This window comes from Alligator mississippiensis, chromosome 7 (assembly GCF_030867095.1).
Source record: "Alligator mississippiensis isolate rAllMis1 chromosome 7, rAllMis1, whole genome shotgun sequence".
Taxonomy (NCBI): Eukaryota; Metazoa; Chordata; order Crocodylia; family Alligatoridae; genus Alligator; species Alligator mississippiensis.
The window spans coordinates 87,608,187-87,627,226 of NC_081830.1; the positions used below are offsets into that span (position 1 = coordinate 87,608,187).

At 50.8% G+C, this 19,040-nt stretch overlaps 1 protein-coding gene across 2 annotated transcripts; it reads right to left on the minus strand.

Moving 5' to 3' along the window:
* Window positions 1-1,770: 1,770 nt before the first annotated feature.
* On the minus strand, window positions 1,771-12,004 carry GMNC (geminin coiled-coil domain containing). 2 transcript variants are annotated; one of them, XM_019499067.2, is made up of 5 exons: window positions 10,373-12,004; window positions 9,859-10,051; window positions 8,215-8,300; window positions 6,590-6,706; window positions 1,771-4,264 (listed from the first exon to the last, which is right to left on the minus strand). In XM_019499067.2, the coding sequence occupies exons 1-5, from the start codon at window positions 10,373-10,375 to the stop codon at window positions 3,617-3,619; spliced, it is 1,047 nt and encodes a 348-aa protein (XP_019354612.1). In that variant the 5' UTR covers window positions 10,376-12,004; the 3' UTR covers window positions 1,771-3,616. The 2 variants fall into 2 exon arrangements, with proteins under 2 accessions (XP_019354612.1, XP_006268853.2); XM_006268791.4 differs by having other exon boundaries at window positions 9,859-12,004.
* Between the last annotated feature and the right edge of the window lie 7,036 nt (window positions 12,005-19,040).

Genomic DNA, 19,040 nt, shown 5'->3' on the forward strand with positions numbered 1-19,040 from the left:
TGGGGCTTATTGGGTTTTTATTATTATTATAACTAAATAAATATTGCACAGAAAAATCTTCCACAGACATTCACTCAAATAACTGTGCTCTTTCAGTGCCATAAGCATCCATGTCATTAGGTTTAATCAGTAGAAATGTCTCAAAAAGCAAATTTCAAAGGGACATTCATGAAGATTTGCCAAAAGAAAGGAATGGGAATGATTTCATGTGCCTTTTCTGGCCGAACACAATTAATTGAAGCAAACTAAAAGAAAAAAAATAAAAGAAGCAACTATTTGTGATGAACGTATGGGATGAAACAATATTGTGCTGAATAAAATTGAGGAAATGCAGGAAAAAAAGGCTACCTGTGGCTAAATTAGCCACTTGATTAGTTTTCTCAGGTCTGTAATTTATTTAAGTGCTGTGCAGAAGGATGGCATAGGTATCATTTAAGTCTCATTGGGCGCATCTACACATGCATTCATGTGCTTTAGTTAATGCATATTACATCTAGTACCTTCATTGTGAGGGCATTTTTACATGGGCTCTGGGAGTTGGAGGGAGGTCACTTTAATTAGAGCAGCTTGAGAGTCTTAATTAAAGCACCTGGAGTGTCTCATGTATCAGTGTCTCCACGCTTTAAGATGGTGGCAGGGGCACTTTATCTAAAGCCTGTTGAACGAGCTTTAGTTAAAGTGCCTCCGTTGTCATTTTGACGTGTGGCGACGCCGATACACAAGATGCAGAGGCTGGCTGGAGTGCACTAATTAGCATGCTTCAGCAGACTTAATTAATCAAGTCTGCTCCGATGCACTGTAATTACAGTGCATCACAGCAGCCTCCATGCTCGTGTACAGGCACCCTTAGTGGTGCTTTAATGCACATTAAAATAGGCTAATGCACATTAAAGTGCTCATGTAGATGTGCCCATCTATCCCTATTTTGAGGCGTTACCTGGGACTTAACAGCCTAGGCTTGGTGCTAGCATCCTGCATATGCTGAATGTCATCCTAGTGATGTCTAGCAAAGAACAAGAAAAAGATGTAGTCTTTGTTTTGAAAAAAAACCCAAAAACCTAGAGAAGAGGGTATCAAACAGGGAGAATGACCTAACCACTCATTTATTTAATATTCATTTGGTTTAAAGACCAGTTACTGGACTAAAGGTAAAGACCGTAATGCTGTCAGTTGTATGGCACTACGATATGTAAATAGGACTGCCTCCTATGCTCTCGTTTTATAGTTTTAACACATAATAAAGGTGCAGTTGCATAGGGAGGCAGAGACTCTCCTGGACACCTGGTCTAATCCTCTGTAGCATGCTGCTCACCATGTTCAGACAACACACACGCACACACCCAGACATCACACTCCCATCACGCTCTCGTGTTAAGGAAAGTTAATTAAACAACGTGCTTTCTACCCTCTGTACTGATCAATATTAGAGCAATAACCTTAGCAAACAGAGAAAACCATCCTATATGCACGCATCTTCCACAGCTTTCTAGAGAGCAGACTGGAGCTAGTTAACATCTTGTCTAGAAAAAATGAAGGAGCTGTTTGTATCAGAGGGAACCTCATCCTGCTTTCATTTAAAATATAGCAAAGCAGAAAATTTGCTACCAGTGGTTTTGATTCTGCTCCACCTGAAACTGGCCAAACATCCATTGGTTTGGTTTTAATTCGCATGCATTATTGCACTGGGTTAAACTACTGCCTCTGCTAAATGCATTTAAACTCTTGTTCTGTGCACAGAACGCCTACCCTAACCCTCCAGAATAAGTTACATACAAATACAGATCAGTTTATTTAAATATTGTACAAAGAATTAGTTTAGCTCCTGACGCAGAAGCTCCAATACTGAGAGTCTAAGGCACAAGAGGATGCTTGGAGTAGAAAAAATGGATTTTAATCCTTAACTATGTAAAATAAAATTAGACCTAGGCTTTATAGGAAAATAAGCAACCGGAAGGACCCTTTCATAAAGAATCTTTCCTCAAATCGTGGTCACAGATGCAAATAGACCTCCTTGGGAGAGTAGGAATCACCGGGTCTGTCCCTTGGTTTTCAATTCGATTAAGACTTGAACACCAAAAGATGAGCTGAAGTCAATTAGCAAGCAAAGGTTAAGCAAAACATTGGATGTCTGTAAGTTTACTTCATATCAGCCGACTTCATCTTGTTCTAACTATTGCAAACAGTGCCGTCAGCTTCTCTAGCACCCTCTGTCCCAGGATTTTAAAGCAGTTTTGCAGGCAGTAATGCATTTACCCCTGGAACACCCCTGGGAGATAGGTAAGGGCCTAGAGAAAATCCTCAGTCCCAGGTAATGGCTTCAACCACTAGAGGACACTGTCCCCAACGTCAGAGGAAACATCTCCCACGGAGAGGAGAGAACAAAAGAAAAGCCGAAAGCCGACTAGCTTTTGCAATAAGTAGGGGTCTCTGGGAAACAAAACCTCAGGCTGATGCTGCTTCGGATCCAGACAGTGTTTTCTGGAGCAGGAAAAAAAAGTCACGTGCAACCTGTGAGTGTCTGGGGTAGCCCAGAGGGAGGCACCGGCTCTGCCGATAAAACTAAACGTGGCTTTTGTGAGCAAAGGTGTCCAGTATCCAACTGCAAAATACTGAGACCTCCAACAAGTGCGCCCGGGAGCAAGTCAGTCCCAGCCTGAGGGCTGATGATCACAGAGACTATTGCAAGCACAAGGGGATTCATCTGTTGTCTTAGCAAAGGTGGCTCTGAATTCATCTCTCTGCAAGCTGTAATTTCTCCCAACAATATACCGGGTCATCCCCTCGGCCGGCAGTGGTAGAGTTACATTGCTTGACAACAGCCGAGCACCCGGCCCGTCACCTGTAAATCCAGAGACAGCGAGAAAGCGATGGAGCAGTTTTGCCTCAGTGGGTCCCGCAGTGAAAACAGCTTCAACAAACAAAGTGCAGGGAACACTAGGAGTTGCTGATTTGGAGCAGAAAACCTGCAAGGTTGGCTGAGTTCCTCCTGGTTCATAAGGTGCCCTCCGTGTTCACAAGCACGTGATTGCAGGGATGAGAACGAGGGGCTAGAGCATGTGCTAGTGGACCCCTTGGTGCTTGGCAAGATATGCAGCCACGGGGACTTCCAGGCACCCAGCACCAGCACGACTATCCCCTCTTCTCCATCCCTGGTCCCAACCAGCTCTGGCACAAAAGGGCAACAGCAGAGACCACGTTCCCTTCCTGTCCCACCTCTATGCAATCAGGTCCAGGAGGGGATGGTTCCCAGGGGTCCAAGGCAGGCGAGGCTGGGTGCAATCCTGCCCAGCAGCTCCGAGATGGCAGGAGTTGGCTAGTGTGGCAGGAGGGTTGGGATGCATGGCAGTGATGGGTTTGCAGATGCAAAGAACAGATTAGGAGGAACTGTTTATGTGTCAGAGCCCGGGCAGAGAGTTTAGACACTTCCCAGTGCAATCTGGAGCCGCTCTGGCCACACTCAGGAGCGTGCCGGGGGGGTGAAACGAGCTGAGGGGTGCAGCGAGAGAAAAGCCCGTAGGAGGGGCAGTGCTTCTGTTCTCCCAGCCCCTCTCCAGCGCCAGCGGGGCTGGTCGCGATGGCTCAGTGTCTGTAAACCCATCCCCAGCGGCCGGTGCAGTCACTCGGACTGCTTGGGCACCCACGTGAACTTCCAGCCCCCGTCATCGTCACGGCGCACGAAGGCCTGGCCTTGCTGGAAGGTGTGCGTCTTCACGTTGCGGTGGGGGCTCACGGACGTGGTAAAGGCCACTTCGGTTTTGTTGCGTGACACATCCTGGGAGAAATAGGGCAATCCGTAGGCGGGGAAAGGCACGTCACCATGCCCGGAGGAGGATGCGCAAGGGGCTGAGGAGAGAGGGGGGAGATAGGGTGTAACCTCCTTGCAGGGGCTGGCCGTGCTGGGGGTGCGGGTCAAAGGCTCGCAGCCGTACAGAGCTGTTGGGTCCTCTGCACTGTCGTAATCCATGGCCTCCACGGGCTGCGGGCAGTACGGGTCCTTTCCCAGCTCGCTGGCCAGGGCACTGTAGTTAGCTGATACCGACTCATCAATGGTGTCGATGTCTTTTAATCCAAGGGTCTGTAGCACCCAGCTGTCCACCGCAGGGTGGGGGGACTCTTCGCAAGCGGTGAACTCGCTGAAGAGGTTTCTCCTGGCTTTTGCTAGCGGAGGAGACTCTGGAGGGGCAAAGCAATCGTTCTCCCTGACCTTCCTCTTGCCGCCTCTGAAGATGGCATGGTCCCTCTGGCTGCTGCCTGAGAGCAGTTTCTAGACAAGAGAATGGGAGGACAAGGCAGGTTACAAACTAATCAGGCTTGTTTCAAGACTAATTATACCCAGAGCTCGTTCTCCATGACAAGGCAGGTGCCGCTGTGATCGTCTGGGGGCATTGCTCCCTTTGGGAATAACTTGCGGCCTTGAGAGACCAGAGCACGGTAAGGCTGGAGCCGAGATTGTGTCTTCACGTGGGAGCTCAGAGCAAATCCTGCCGCAGTGTCTGGACAACAGGTTGGGAAAGACACCTAGGATGACCCTGGGTTGTATGGAAACAGATGGGGTAGCATAGATCGCCAGGCATCCTCAGGGGTCTCCCCCTATAGAGGGGAAAGGACGGGAGAAGCCAACAGCTCCTTTTCCCTACAACAAATTATAGGGATTGCCCACGAGAGACCCCCAGCTCCCGCCCTCGTGCCCTAGAGGGGCAGCAAGGAGCCCAGCTCCTGTGCCCATGAGGGCCAGGGTTGCTGGAGGAAGCATGGAGTCAGGGCTCAGGGCATAGCCCACCTTCAATCATCATGAGGGGGCTGAGTGACTTGACTAAGGTCCCCGGGATAGTCTGTGGCAGAGCTGGGAACAGGGTCTCCTCTCTGAACAGAGGCTTCTTTGCCTTCCAGAGATGGAAAAAGAGACATCCTTGCTGCCACTGGAAGGACTGATCAGCAGATAGAGGTGTTGGGGGAGAGGAAGATCATTACTTCTGAACTCTTCTTCTAGGAAACCGTAGTGAGCAAATCATTGGGTTTTTGGTCCTCTGGCAAGTGTGGGGGGAAAACCAACCAATCAACCCCCAAAACAAACCTTGATCCAGGACAGACAGAGATGTTGTATGACCCAAGGAAAAAAAATCATTTTGGATTTGAGCCTTTTTATTTAAAAAAAAAAAGGAGGGGTGGGGGGAGCATTTAAAAAAAATAAAGTTTATGAAAATGGTGAAGCAATAAGTTTCAAGAAAAAAATGGAAATGTGCAATTTTGAAAATAGTTAAATGAAACGTTTTGTGTTTAGTTAATTAATAAAGAAATATTTCAACCCAAAAAAACAGCAACGCTCAGATGGAATTGGCTGAGATTTATGCTTTGCTGAATCTGCAGTTTTTCCAAAGGAAGTTTTGGCCCAAATAATTTTCAGCCTGTTTGACTCATGGACTAGAGGTGATAAAGTTCAATATCTTTATTAATGATCTGAAAGATGGGATGGAGTACACGCTAATCAAATCGGCAGATGACCCCAAATGGGGGGAGCAGTAGATGTGCAGGAGGGTAGGGTTGGGATTCAGAGAGACCTGGACACATTGGAGGATTGGGCCAAAAGAAATCCCATGCGGTTCAACAAGGACAAGTGCAAAGTCCTGCACTGAGGAGGGGGCAACCCCCTGCACCGGTGCAGGCTGGGGGTGACGGGCTGGGCAGCAGCTCTGCAGAAAAGGACCTGGGGGGACAGGGGACAAGAAGCTGGACAGGAGCCAGCAGTGTGCCCTTGGTGCCAAGAAGGCGACCGGCATCCTGGGTGCATTGGCAGGAGCGATGCCAGCAGATTGAGGGCAGTGATTCTTCCCCTCTGTTCAGCACCGGGGAGGCCACATCTGGAGTCCTGTGTCCAGCTGTGGGCCCCCGCTGCAGAAAGGATGTGGGCACATTGGGGAGTCCAATAAAAATGGTTGGGAGGCTGGGGGACAGGACTGGTGAGGAGAGGCTGAGGGAAATGGGCTGATTGAGTCTGCAGAAGAGAAGACCGAGGGGGATTGAATAGCAGCTTCACCTCCCTGCAGGGGGGCTGCAAAGAGGATGGAGCTGGGCTGGTCTCAGTGGGGGCAGATGACAGAAGGAGCAATGGGCTCAAGCTGCAACAAGGGAAGTTGAGGTTGGATATTAAGAAAAACTCTATTAGGAGGGTGGTGAAAAGCAGGAGCAGGTTACCCACAGGGGTTGTGGAGTCTCCATCCTTGGAGGATTTTAAGGCCGAACTCGAGAAAGGCTTGTCTGGGATGATGTAGATGGGGCTGGTCCTGCTTGGAGCAGGGGTTGGACTTGACGTGACCTCCCGAGGTCCCTTCAACCCTCATTTCCTACGATTCTAAGTTCAGGGTTTAACATAACTCAGGAACATGACTTAGTCCTGTCTACGACAGCCAGGCAAACCATGAAACAACGATCACATTAGAACATGACCACCCTTCTGGACATTTTGCAAGTGTTGGAGAGGTTTTTATATCTACCTGTGGCCGTTACCCCGTTTACCTATTAAGCATTTCACCTGCGTGCTGCATTTCCATTTTCTCTACACATGCTTTCACAGCGGGTGTGAACACCATACCTTGGCCTTCTCTTCCAAGCACTTAATCAAAGCTGAATTCAGGTATTGTCGGAGGTTGTTATTTTCTTCATGTAACCTAGCAAGTTCCTCTTCCTTCTGCAGCAAGGTATCTTGAAGCTGCAAAATACAGAGACGAATGAATACACACATCTGGGGTGTGTTGACTCTGTAATCAAATAGCCACTGCCCTGCTCGGATTGGCCTGCCAGGATTTGATGATTTTTGTGTTTGCTTTGTGAACACAATCCCCAGAACCCCTTGTCCCGGCACCTCTTCGTGGCATGACTGTTCAGTTCTCACTTTTGACTTCTCTTATTCTTTACCAAGTGCTTGAGAAGATTACTCTGAAAACCTGTAACCGCAGAAGCATAATAGAGGTGTGCAGGGGAATGAACTGCAAACAGCCCTTTAAATACACAGATTATCTCGGTCATGATGCATGACTGCCAGTTCTTCTGCTGCATGCCAGAGAGCCTCAGCTTCCCTCTGGATCCCGGCCTCTCTGCCCTGGACCCAGCCGGAGGAGAAAGGAGAGGCTGAGGGTGCAGTTAATAAAATGCAGATCCCAGTGTCACTCTTTGTACTAGAGTTTCATACAGAGGCCCATTGAGAGCCAGTATCCAGTGCATACGCCAGGTAGGAGGCAGGCACTGACACATGTTGCTCACAAGCTGAATAGACAGACAAAGGGAAAGGTTGAGGGAAGATGCTTGACTTTAGAGAAAAATCCTAGCACTGATCAAACCAATGGGCGAACATCCCTTGACTTCAGTGGGGCCGAGATTTTATTTTGGGTCAGGATCACCTTGAATTATGGAGCCAGGTATAAGGAGCTATAAGGGGAAATACTTATCTGGCATACCCAATGCCCATTTTACTGCCTATAAGAATCAACCAAAAAGAAACAGGAAATGCGACTGTTTCTTCCCCAATGTGATTAGCTTTTGCTATGTGAGATACCTGGGGCATCTGGGTCACACGCTTAAATATGCACAATATCAGACCCTAAGGCATTTCCCAGCGATGCCTCAGATCTCTTTGGACAGAGATGGTGTAAAGTAGATGGGCTGGAGACACGGACAGTGCAATGATCCCTTGGGAATTATTCCTTGTATCATTCCTAAGACACTGATCCTCAGCCAGGATCAGCGAACACTTCCACCCAATTCACAAGATCAACCGAGAGATTTCCAATAGGAAACCAGAGAGGCAAAACCATGCTGGCCTGCTGCAGGCTTCCTAAGTTATTTGCAGCAGACAAACTGCTCTGTGATTTTTCTGCACTCAAAAAAGGCATGCAATGCCCCGAGCCGGCATTTCCCGAGGGAGGTCTTGGTGCTGACGAGGCAGGCCTCGAGTCTAACGAGGGGTGCCCTGAGTCTACAAAAGGTCGAGAGCAGCCATTCAAATATTTCAGGAAGATGGAGAGAGAGCAGGGAAAAAAAATGACTTGGTGTTACCAGCATTTTCCACACCTGTGCCAAAGAGAAATGCAGGCTGATGGATACGTCAATCCCAAACCTGCTGCGAGTATAAATGCAGTCCGGGAGCAGACACAGGGGCCTGTCTCCTGTAAGCAAGGGGTGTGCTGCCCCGGGGAAGGGGGGCATTATAGGACAGGTTACCTGCTTGTTTCTGTAGAGCTGGGAGGACAGCTGGTCTCCTGGCCACACGTCATCCTGACCAGCAAAATCCAAATCACAGAACGGGTCTGGGAGGGGGAACAGAAATCAAAGCAATGAACGCAGGAACCTGAGTTTCCACACCAATACAGAAACCATCATCGAGGGCATTTCAAACCCTGTGGTTTGCTCCTGCAGGCAAGGGTTTTGCTACACAGCAACGAGGTGTCAGCCATTTGAAACATTGAATAATACATCTGGAAATCACCCTTGGTTGGGGCCAAGACCTCTTTGTCTGGCAGACACTTGGATCTGTCAGTAGGAAAGGATGTTTCGACGTAAGCCTGGCAGAGACCCTACGAGGCAGAGGGGCCGGGCAGGGAGTCCAGACACCTGGGTTCCCGTCTGGACACTACTGCTTCTCCACCATGACCCTGAGCCATCTCCCTTTCCCCATCTCTAGTAGAGGCTAACATCCAGACTGCCGGGCTGCCTTGAGGAGGATCAGGGCAGGCTGGTCAGAGACCTACCAGGTGGCATGTTCACAGCAGCCGCTTTCCAGCTGTGCCCAGCCTGTCCCTCCCGGCTCCCTTAGACCCTAGTCAGCCTAATGCATCCACCCTCCGCACGATGCTGCCCTGGATGGTGAGCTGGGTCCAACCAGGTTTCCCCCGTTCCTCTCTGTGTTGAAGCCTCCAGCATGGACAGTCCCAGCTGTTTTGGCTCACAAGCTGTGCCCCTCCTGCCCAACCCCCAAATTTCCCAGGGATCAAGCAGCACGCCCCAGCTTGGCATTGCGCCCCTTCCAGGGGAGATCAAGCAACACCCCTCCCAGCGTGGAATTGCACTCCTTCCAGAGGGGATCAAGCAACCTCCCCCCCCAACCAAGCCTGGAATTGCACCCCTTCCAGGAGGGATCAAGCACCACCCCCCCCCAGCCTGGCATTGCATCCCTTCCAGGAGGGATCAAGCAACCCCCCCCCCCCCCCAGCCTGGCATTGCACCCCTTCCAGGGGGGTTCAAACAACACCCCCCCCAAGCCTGGCATTGCACCCCTTCCAGAGGGGTTCAAGCAACTCCCCCCCCCCCAGCCTGGCACTGCACCCCTTCCAGGGGGGATCAAACAACACCCCCCCACATGGCATTGCACCCCTTCCAGAGGGGTTCAAGCAACCTCCCCCCCAGCCTGGCACTGCACCTCTTCCAGGGGGGATCAAACAACACCCCCCCCCACATGGCATTGCACCCCTTCCAGAGGGGTTCAAGCAACTCCCCCCCCCCCCCAGCCTGGCACTGCACCCCTTCCAGGGGGGATCAAACAACACCCCCCCCCCACATGGCATTGCACCCCTTCCAGAGGGGTTCAAGCAACTCCCCCAAAGCCTGGCATTACATCCCTTCCGGGGGGATCAAACAACACGCCCCCCACATGGCATTGCACCCCTTGCAGGGGGGATCAAGCAACCCCCCCAGCCTGGCATTGCACCCCTTGCAGGGGGAGCAGCAGGGGCACTTGCCCCCTCCAGGCATCGTGCCAGCCGGTGCACCCCGCACCCCTGCCCTCCCCGGGGTGCCCCCAGCTGCAGGCACCTGCTCCCTGGTCCCGCAGCCGCCGGGGCCGGGGCCGGGGGCTGCATCCCGACTTACCGCCGGGCTGTCCCTCGCCGCTGTTGTCCGGGAGACCGGCAGCCCAGAAAGAAACCCGGGTCTCCTTGGAGACATCAACACTGGCGGCTGACGGGCAGGCGCTGGAGCTGGAGCTGGAGCGGCAGCAGGAGCAGGAGCAGGAGCCCGCCTGGCCCCCTGCGAGGGGCGGCTCCGGGCGGGGCAGCGCGGTGCTCTGGGCAGGGGAGAGCGGGGGCATCACGCACCGAGCATCCCCGGCGCCGGTCCCCTCCCCGGCCCCGCTCGCAGGTGGGATGCAGGGATGGATGGATGCCGGGCCAGGGGCATGCAGGTGTGCCCAGCCGCATCTCGCAGCCGGGCGGGGGCTCTCCCCACCTCCCTCCCCGGGGCGGGCAGCCCTTGCGGGTGATGGCGAGGAGCAGCACCGTCCTGGCCGCCTCCTGCAGCGGCTGTGCATCCACCCATTGCCCGGGCACCGGCTCCTGCAGCCTGGTGCTGCCGCCCCGGGCACCCCCTCGCTCCGCGGGGCACTCACCATCGCAGGGGCGAGCTTGCACGGCAGGTCCGAGCAGCACCGGTGCCTTAAAGCCCCGGCGAGCTCTCCCCGGCTCTGAAGGGGGGGCAGCCCGGGGAGGCTTGTCCTAATCTAAAGGAGCTCCCGGTGACGCCTCGGACCTCTCTGCCAGCCCCGCGATCTGATTTGGTGCAAAGCTGTCAAACTTGTGACGTGCAAGCAAAGGCGAGCTTGCTGCCAGACCAGCTCGCCCCGGGGAGGAGGAGGAGGGACCCCCCCACCCAGGACAGACATCGTAATAAGAGCACTGATCCAGGGCAGTGCAGTCTTCCGGGCAGCGGCGGGCACGGGGGAGGCACCTCGCCGAGCAGGGCAGGCTGGGGGTGCCCCTGAGCCCGGCTGGGCAATGGCAGAGGGGGCTGCAGACCTCCAGGAGTAAACCCCTCTGCTTGCAGATCTTCTCCTGGTTGCAAATCTTCGGGCATAACCCCTTGGTTGCAAACCTCCAGGGAGAACCCCAGGGTTGCACATCTTCAGGAACAACCCCTGAGTTGCACATCTTCAGGGATAACCCCTTGGTTGCAAACCTCCAGGAACAACCCCCCTGGTTGCAAATCTTCGGGCATAACCCCCTAGTTGCAAACCTCCAGGAACAACCCCCCTGGTTGCAAATCTTCAGGAATAACCCCCTAATTGCAAACGTCCAGAGATAATCTGGTTGCACATCTTCATGGATAACCCCTTGGTTGCAAACCTCCATGAATAACCCCCTAGTTGCAAACCTCCAGGAACAATCCCCCTGGTTGCACATCTTCAGGAATAACCCCCTAGTTGCAAACGTCCAGGGATAACCCTCTGGTTGCAGATCTTCAGGGATAACCCCTTGGTTGCAAACCTCCAGGAACAACCCTCCGGGTTGCAGATCTTCAGGAATAACCCCCTAATTGCAAACCTCCAGGGAGAACCCCCTGGCTGCACATCTTCAGGGATAACCCCCTAATTGCAAACCTCCAGGAACAACCCCTTGGTTGCACGTCTTCAGGAACAACCCCCTAGCTGCAGACCTCCAGGAACAACCCCTTGGTTGCACATCTTCAGGGATACCCCCTTGGTTGCAAACCTCCAGAAACAACCCCCCTGGTTGCAGATCTTCAGGGATAACCCTCTAATTGCAAACCTCCAGGGATCCCCCTGGCTGCACATCTTCAGGGATAACCCCCTAGTTGCAAACCTCCAGGAATAACTCCCTAGCTGCAAACCTTCAGGAACAACCCCCTGGTTGCAGATCCTCAGGGCTAACCCCGGTTGCAAGCCTCCCGCGAGAGCCCGGCCCTCCTTGCCCGCTCGCCCCGGGCCGGGCGGCGCCTGCAGCGGGGTGCGCGGCGGGGCAGCCCGGCGGCGGGGTGCCGCGACGCCCCGCGCGCAGCCCGTGCCCGCAGCCCGCGGCTGTGCAAGCCCCGTGCAGTGCACTGCATTGCAGTGCAAGGTGCACGGGTGTCCCCGCCGCCGGGCGTGCCCTGCCCGCCTGCCCCCGGCCCCGGAGCACCCCCCGGCCGCCTGGCAGAGGGGCCAGCCCTGCAAATGCCCCCAGCTGGGGCCTGAGACAGCTCGAGACAGCGGCCATGTTGGGCTTCCCAAAAAACCCACACTCAAAACAAGGGACTTTGGGGGAGTTGAAAGGTTAGGGAGCCGACGTCATCTCCTTGCGCCCACCTCCAGGTTTTTTGGGGGGTGGGGAAGGAGGCAGAGCCTGGGGATGCCCAGCCCCCTGCCCACCAGCCAGCATGCTGCAGCCTGCACCCGGGCACCCTGCCAGGGCAGAGGGATGCCAGCCCCCAGCCCAGCCTTCCCCCTCTCCTGGGCAGGCTGGGCTCTGCCCCTGGCCCCCTGAGAGCCAGGGTGGCACATGGCATGCCTCCAAGGGGCATGGGCACACAGCTGGAGGCAGCAGGAGGAGGAGGGATGAGCTTCCCCACTTCTTCTTCATGCCTCTTGCATCCCCACCCCTGTGCATCCCTCATCTGTCCGGAGATAGATGCCTGTCTAGAGGGAGATGCATCTGCCTGGACAAACAGAGCTGGATGTGTAGGCGCGTAGCCCTTCGGGTTCGTCTAAGAAAAGAGACCAGATTCACCCAAAGATCCTCTCCTGCCCACGTGCAGGGAGGGCTGGACCCCACCACCTGCAAGGTCCCGTCCAGCCCCTAACGACTATGTGCACACGCACACAAGTGCAACCCAAAATTGCAGGGTACTTTAGATCTGGAGCTGTTGAGTTGTGTATTGTCAGGGAAAATGCATGGATTTCTGTCTTTTAAGTTGTTGTAGTATAGATCTGGAGAGCATTTAACTCTGTCCCAAATGGTCACGTTATCTACTACGATCCCCTTTGGTTTTGGCCTCTTGTTTCGTGGTGGCACAGGAACAGCCCCACCACTGTGATAGCTTGCATTTATCTCTTGTTGCCTTTGTAGATAGATAGATAGATAGATAGATAGATAGATAGATAGATAGATAGAGTTATCTATCTATATATGTGTGTGTGTGTGTATGGGTAAAGGGTGGAGATACGGATTTATCGAAAAGGAAACTAAAACAGGCATAGTCTCTTGTCATCTCCCTTCTTCTTATCCCTCTCCTGTGCTCCTGTTATCATCCACCAGTCCCCCAGGCATTCATCAACACAGCATCATGCAGTACAGAAGCAGAAAGGCGAAATCCTCCAGAAACAAGTGGAGGTGAGGGATGTAAAATATGCTGCCCTCTACGGGCTCTCTGCAAGGCTCGAGTCCCAGCAGCGAGCCCAGGCAAGACAAAAGGCACTCCCCTGTGCATGCAAGGAAAGGCAGAAGTATTTGCAAGCATCCGGCTGTCTTCATTTCCTCAAGAAATGCACCCAGCACCATGCGAGTGAGTGCAAGGAGCCGTAAGGCTTTGCACGCACATGTAGATAACGAAGAATTGCATTATTTTTCTTCATGAGCAGGAAAAAAGCAGCGGTTCATTATTTAGAGCACAAGTCAACACTAATAATGATAAATACAAGCCTCTAAGTTTGTCGTATCAGCCTTCAGAAACTCCTTCCTTCCTTCCTTCCTAGCAATTGAAAACAAAACCTACCCCGACGCCGTTATACAGCCCTGTCTACACAGCTCGGGGCCGGGAGTCAGGGTTTCTGAGCTTGGCTAGGAGACCACGGCTAAATCACTCTCCCTCTCTCTACTACAGATTCCCCGCCTACTTTGTAAAGTGTTTTAAGACTTAAGGGTGGAAAGTACCTTCCTGGTCAGACAAGGGCTTTACAAACCTATTTCTGTGTTAAGAAGAAAGAAGAAGACTGGGAAGTTTCAATAACAGCTGGAGATTTGAGGTTAACTTCATGTGACTTGAGTTTAAGGGTGGAAAGCCCATGGATCAGAGCCCTCCAGCACACACAGCCTAGGGATGTCAGATAAACTCAATGCAAGGGTGGATTGTTAATTTAAGCATCAAGGGAAATCTTCCAAAATGGGAGATTGATTTTTTTTTGAAAACACCGGAAAGAAAAGTGTCAAGGTCTGGTAGGGACGGTGTGTGCAGTACAAACACAAGGTCAAGATCAGGCCCGCTAACGAGTTATTTTATTGAGGAGCTAAGAAGATGGTAACAGGGGCAGTGCTTGGTCCTCAGACCTGTTGAAGATGATAGATCTCAGAGCCAAGTCTCGCTCCTATTTGAATTTAAAGTGCACTGGAGCTTGCTTTACCTAACATTTTTTTTCTCATGTTCCCTCTTTGCAATGGCTGCTAGTCACTGCCCAGCTCCAGTCCAGATGGGCTAGCATTTTGGTGAACATATTGATCCGAACAAGTCCCAGCCCTCAGACAGATCCCCCTTGGGCCGACAGGCAGCATCACTGATTGCAGGGGGCTACATCAGCCTGACAAAGGAGCATCATCCTCTCTAAAGGGACTGTGGATGTTTCTGAAGGCAGAAACCTGCCATCCTTGTTGGTCCCTTTGCTTGCCGTCTCTGCCGGCAGCAGCCGTCTCATCGTCCTGGGCAAAAGCTCTCAAGCGGCATTTTAAGAACTAGGGAGGCGGTTTGTCCCACTCTCCCTGGTGGTGCACTGGCCCAGAAACTCACTCCTCCCATAATTGAAAATTTCTTTTAATTTCCAGCCACCGTTCTCGTCAAGGCCGGTTGATACCCAGGGGATCTTATGGCAACACTGTGCTTTAGCTTTTAGGTTGACCCTGTGATGGATTCGTGGATTCGTGGACAGGAATTGTATCCCCTCTCTTTTTTGCTAGGCCACACAAACCAAGCTCTTCTCATCGCCGGTGAGAAGAAAGGCTTCCCAGTCCTCTGATCTTCCCGGGAGTCCATCTCTGAGTCCGTTCTGGTCTGAATCCATCTTTCTTGCTGGGTTACCAGCTCTGTGCACAGCATTTCGTATGAGGTCTTTCCCCAATATAATACCAGGAGTGTTGCCTTAGCTTTACTGCAAATAGCTCACCTGCTGCATGCTAGGATCAGATTTGTCTTTTTTTTTCTGGCTGTATCACATAAGGGACTCACTCACTGGTGCATAAAAACAGGAGGACATTTTTTGGGATCGTTGGCAGTTTGCATTGAATCTACACAGGCTTATTTATTTGCATTGATGCAAGCTAAGCCAAGCTCCCAGCATGTCTGTGATCCTTCTTTCCCTCTCTGACATAAAGCAATTGTCTGGCTGCTTGTGAAATGTTGGGAAGCCAACCCAGGAAAAGTCTCAATCTGTAAAATCGTGTTGCTGGCCTTCCATGTCAGGTCCCATTGCATCTGTGACGCTGCCTGTCGGAGCATGGGGGGTGGTGTGCGCCCTTCGATGAGACCTCCCAGGACAAATTCTTTATAACTCCTTACATGCATGCTCCAGGTTTGCAATGAAGACATGAGATATAGTTGGATTTAACAACGAGATCTGTCTCCGCTGAGGCTGGGTGTGCGTGTCCATTCCTGTCCAGTTCTTAGTGTGCTGCATGTCCTTTTGCATGTGCGGTGGTTTGGCACGATTGGCAGAGGGCTGCTAAGCTTAGAAAAAAATGGTGGTTTTTTTTAAGCGATTTGTCCGGTGCACTTTATTGTGGGCAGCGACACACTTGTGTATCTGCTCTGGTATGTCATCTATTGGAGAAGTGAGCTTTTAAAAAAAAATATTGATATCTTTTACTGGACCTGCTGTTCACTGGGTGAGGTGTTTTCAGACACCAAGCACCCTTCCTGAGTCACTGGCTATCACCTGCAGCAGAGAATAACACCTGCAAAGCACCCTCCTGGTAGGCCGAGGGCTTTACAAACCTATTTATAAGTTAAAAAGAAGTAAGAATACCGAGTAGTTTAAATAACAGCTGGGGATTAGGAATTAACTTCATATGACTTGAGTTTCTCCCAGGTTCGTAGGGAATCTGTATTTTGTGGAAGGCTCTTGGGAAGTTGCAACAGGTTTTTTTTTAGATGTAGCCCTTGATAGCATCCTCTCCACATAGAGCAGATTTTTGGGAGTAGGTTTGTTATAACGTGATTCATCTGGAAGTTGAATGTCACAGCACGTGCCTGACAAAAGAGTGCTGCAAAGCCTCAGATTGAACCTAAAATGTTGAAATTATGGTATTACAGATGACTATATCCATGCAGATAAAACTTGACTCATATGCACCTACAACCTTGCCCTCTTCTTGGTGGAGACAGAGCTGTGTGTCCTAGATCCTGTACTGCTAACAATGAATTTGTTAGCAGTTAATTAATCTGTTACAATTCATTTGTTAGCAGTTAATTAACCTGTTACAATTCATTTGTTAGCATCAGGGCTGGATCCGATGATCTTCCAAGGTCCCTTCCGGCTTTACAATCTATGACTTTCTGACGAGCCTCCCACACCTCAAGCATCAGGAGGAATGTGTGGTTTTGCCATCAGAAGATCTGAGTTTCTTTCCACTTGATGTAACCGCGTGCTTGGTGCTGTACAAGGCACAGAGAAGATCTCTTCCCATTCCAGAGGAGCTTATCATCCAAATCATGACTACTGATTGGGAGGTGAATCAGTAATGCCCTGTCTTGTGATACTAGCACATAGCTCATCCTGCGAAGGCAACATTTAAAACTGCCTGGAGTTTCCATACCTTGCCCTATGATGCACAGTCGGCCTGTGGGAACTCACTGCTGCAAGATGTTCATGAAGAAGGCACAGCATGGGAGGGTTTGGCTAATGAGAACAAGAGAAAATCCAAGCATTTTGCAAAGGAATGCAATACCACTTGCTTCAGGAACTGTCCTCGACTTTGATTGTTTCGGGTTAGGGACAAACTTGCCCCATGGGCAGCTTATCCCATCTGTACCTGCTTTGGATTTCTTATACCTTGGCGGCAGCTGGAGCTGGCCGCTGCAAGAGGGAGCTGGAGAACCAGACTCTGGCTTTCATACCCTTTCCTACTGTCATGATGGAGGAGACCTTTGATTCCAGGTCCACTCCCTGATTAGAAGACATCTCCACTCCTCCTGCAGCGAGCTTTTGTGAGAACAACTGCTCTGTGTTTTTCCTCCAAACTGATGGAAAACACATCTTTGGCACAGTTTTGGGCTGCGGGTGCAGACCTGGGATTCGGGAGCTGGGGGTTCACGTCTCACTCCTGTCCCTGACTTAGTGTATCTGACTCTGGGCACAGCCCTTTATCTCATTCTGTTGCCCATCTGTAAATTAAGAAAAATGCAGCCTTCTTTCTCTTTTTTTTTGTCTGCTTTGCTTATGTAAATTGTAAGTTCTTTGGGGCTTGGATATCCTGTGTATGTGTATATGGATGTGTGTGGGTATGATGACGATGTAGCCCCTAGGAGAAATAGGCACTGATCTTCACAGTCGGTGGTTGTGGTCTCTTGGGTCTAAAATTATATCATCAACAATATCATCGATGATGTCGATGGTTGAAAAGGTGCGAATGCAGGATGTAGGATGTGTGGCCGACTTGGCACAATACCGTAGCTGTAACAAACTGGGCAGAGACAAGTATAAAACAGGATATGATAGTATTGCACATAGGGTGCTCTGTAAGAAGTGAAGTCCGTAAAGTATTCCCACTGCCGGCCAGACAAAGCTGTAGGCACTAACTGCATAAAAATACAATGGGATTTTTCATTCATTATTGTTCACAAAAGATATGCCAGAAAACCAGATATGACTGTCATAAAATACAGGAAGGGACAGTGCCTCATCTGGGATCTTTGCTTTCCATTTGATGTGACTGTTCAGGCGACGGGTGCTAGAAAAAACTGGCAAATATGATCAGTTATGGCAAGAACTGGGGCATGACAAGTATAGGTATATCATTAATTGTTCACGGTGCATTTGCATCTTATGGTGGGGGTATCACGACCTCACCGACTAAATTAGAAGTTGGCTCTATTATAAAGCAGGGGTCCTCCAGAAAACAATACCGATGGGTATCTTGAACTTGCCAAAGAAAGTGGAAATATTCGAATCCTATTGATACCATATATATATATATATTTCCTCCAAGATGCCAGATGGTGCATCATCATCACCGTGGTTGTAGTTGTAGGTTGAATGGCATAACAGTGTGGTCCATCAGCAGCTGATGCATCATTAAAAGCTGATTGATGCCATCACCCTATGCTACAAATGCAGGCAGACACCGGTGCTAAAACCAAACTGGATTGGGATACAGCAACCAACCAGACCCAACCAAGCACCGGCGTGGGTCAGAGGCATGTTCTGAGCTGTGTTTTCTTGGGTGGTATCTGGTTGCCGTCACTTTTGATATGCAGACTGCTGGAGTCTGTATATTCTGGAAAGCCGGCACTAGCAAGTCGTCTTCCAGACCCCAAAGGCAATGCAGAAAACACAACTTGGATATGTGTCTGGTGGCGAAAGCTCAGAAAAGGTTTATTGTCGTCAGGTGGTCTCATTAACAGTCAGTCCAACTTCATGAAGCTTGTCCTTGACAGACAGAGACACCATACAGCGTTCGAGCTGTCCTAGGCCTCTACAAAAAAGTGAGTCTTGACTCTCTTCTCTCTCCCTCCCTTGAGATGTTCATCTGTATTTGTTTTGCTCATCGAGTTTACAAACCTGCAGTCTCATTAGTCAGTTCTAATTTTGCCATATTCATACAGTGTCTTCTTTTCTGCTCATTAGTGTGGGTTTTTCCCTGCTTTTTCTCTTACAGGGTCATCCAGCAGTCACGAGGCCCCTTTCTCCCATACCGCTTTTCAGCAATGTAGCTTAGCATAACTATAACCTCGCACAGCTGGGACTCCTACAGCCAGGGCTGTGGATATGCACTGATGTTGCTATCCCATGAGGGGATATATGCAGCATCATATCACCTTCATTTCTCTCATGCGGTTGTGGGTACCTTCTTGGCACCTCAAGAAGATGACTGGTAGTGCCATCTGTGGATGGGGATATACTCGAGCCAGTTGCGAAGGTCTTTAAAATGTAGAAATGGGACAAACCATCCCAGTCATTCACAAAGGACCTCTTATATGGATGGCGAGGACTCCTGGCAAGTTCTCTCTCTGTGAGCATGCATGGCTTGCCGTGTTTCATACATGCACTAGGATATATAACTGGCACGAGGCATCAATGCTGTTCTGCTTTTTTCTCTTCCTTTTCTCAACATCATCATCATCATCATTATTATTGACAT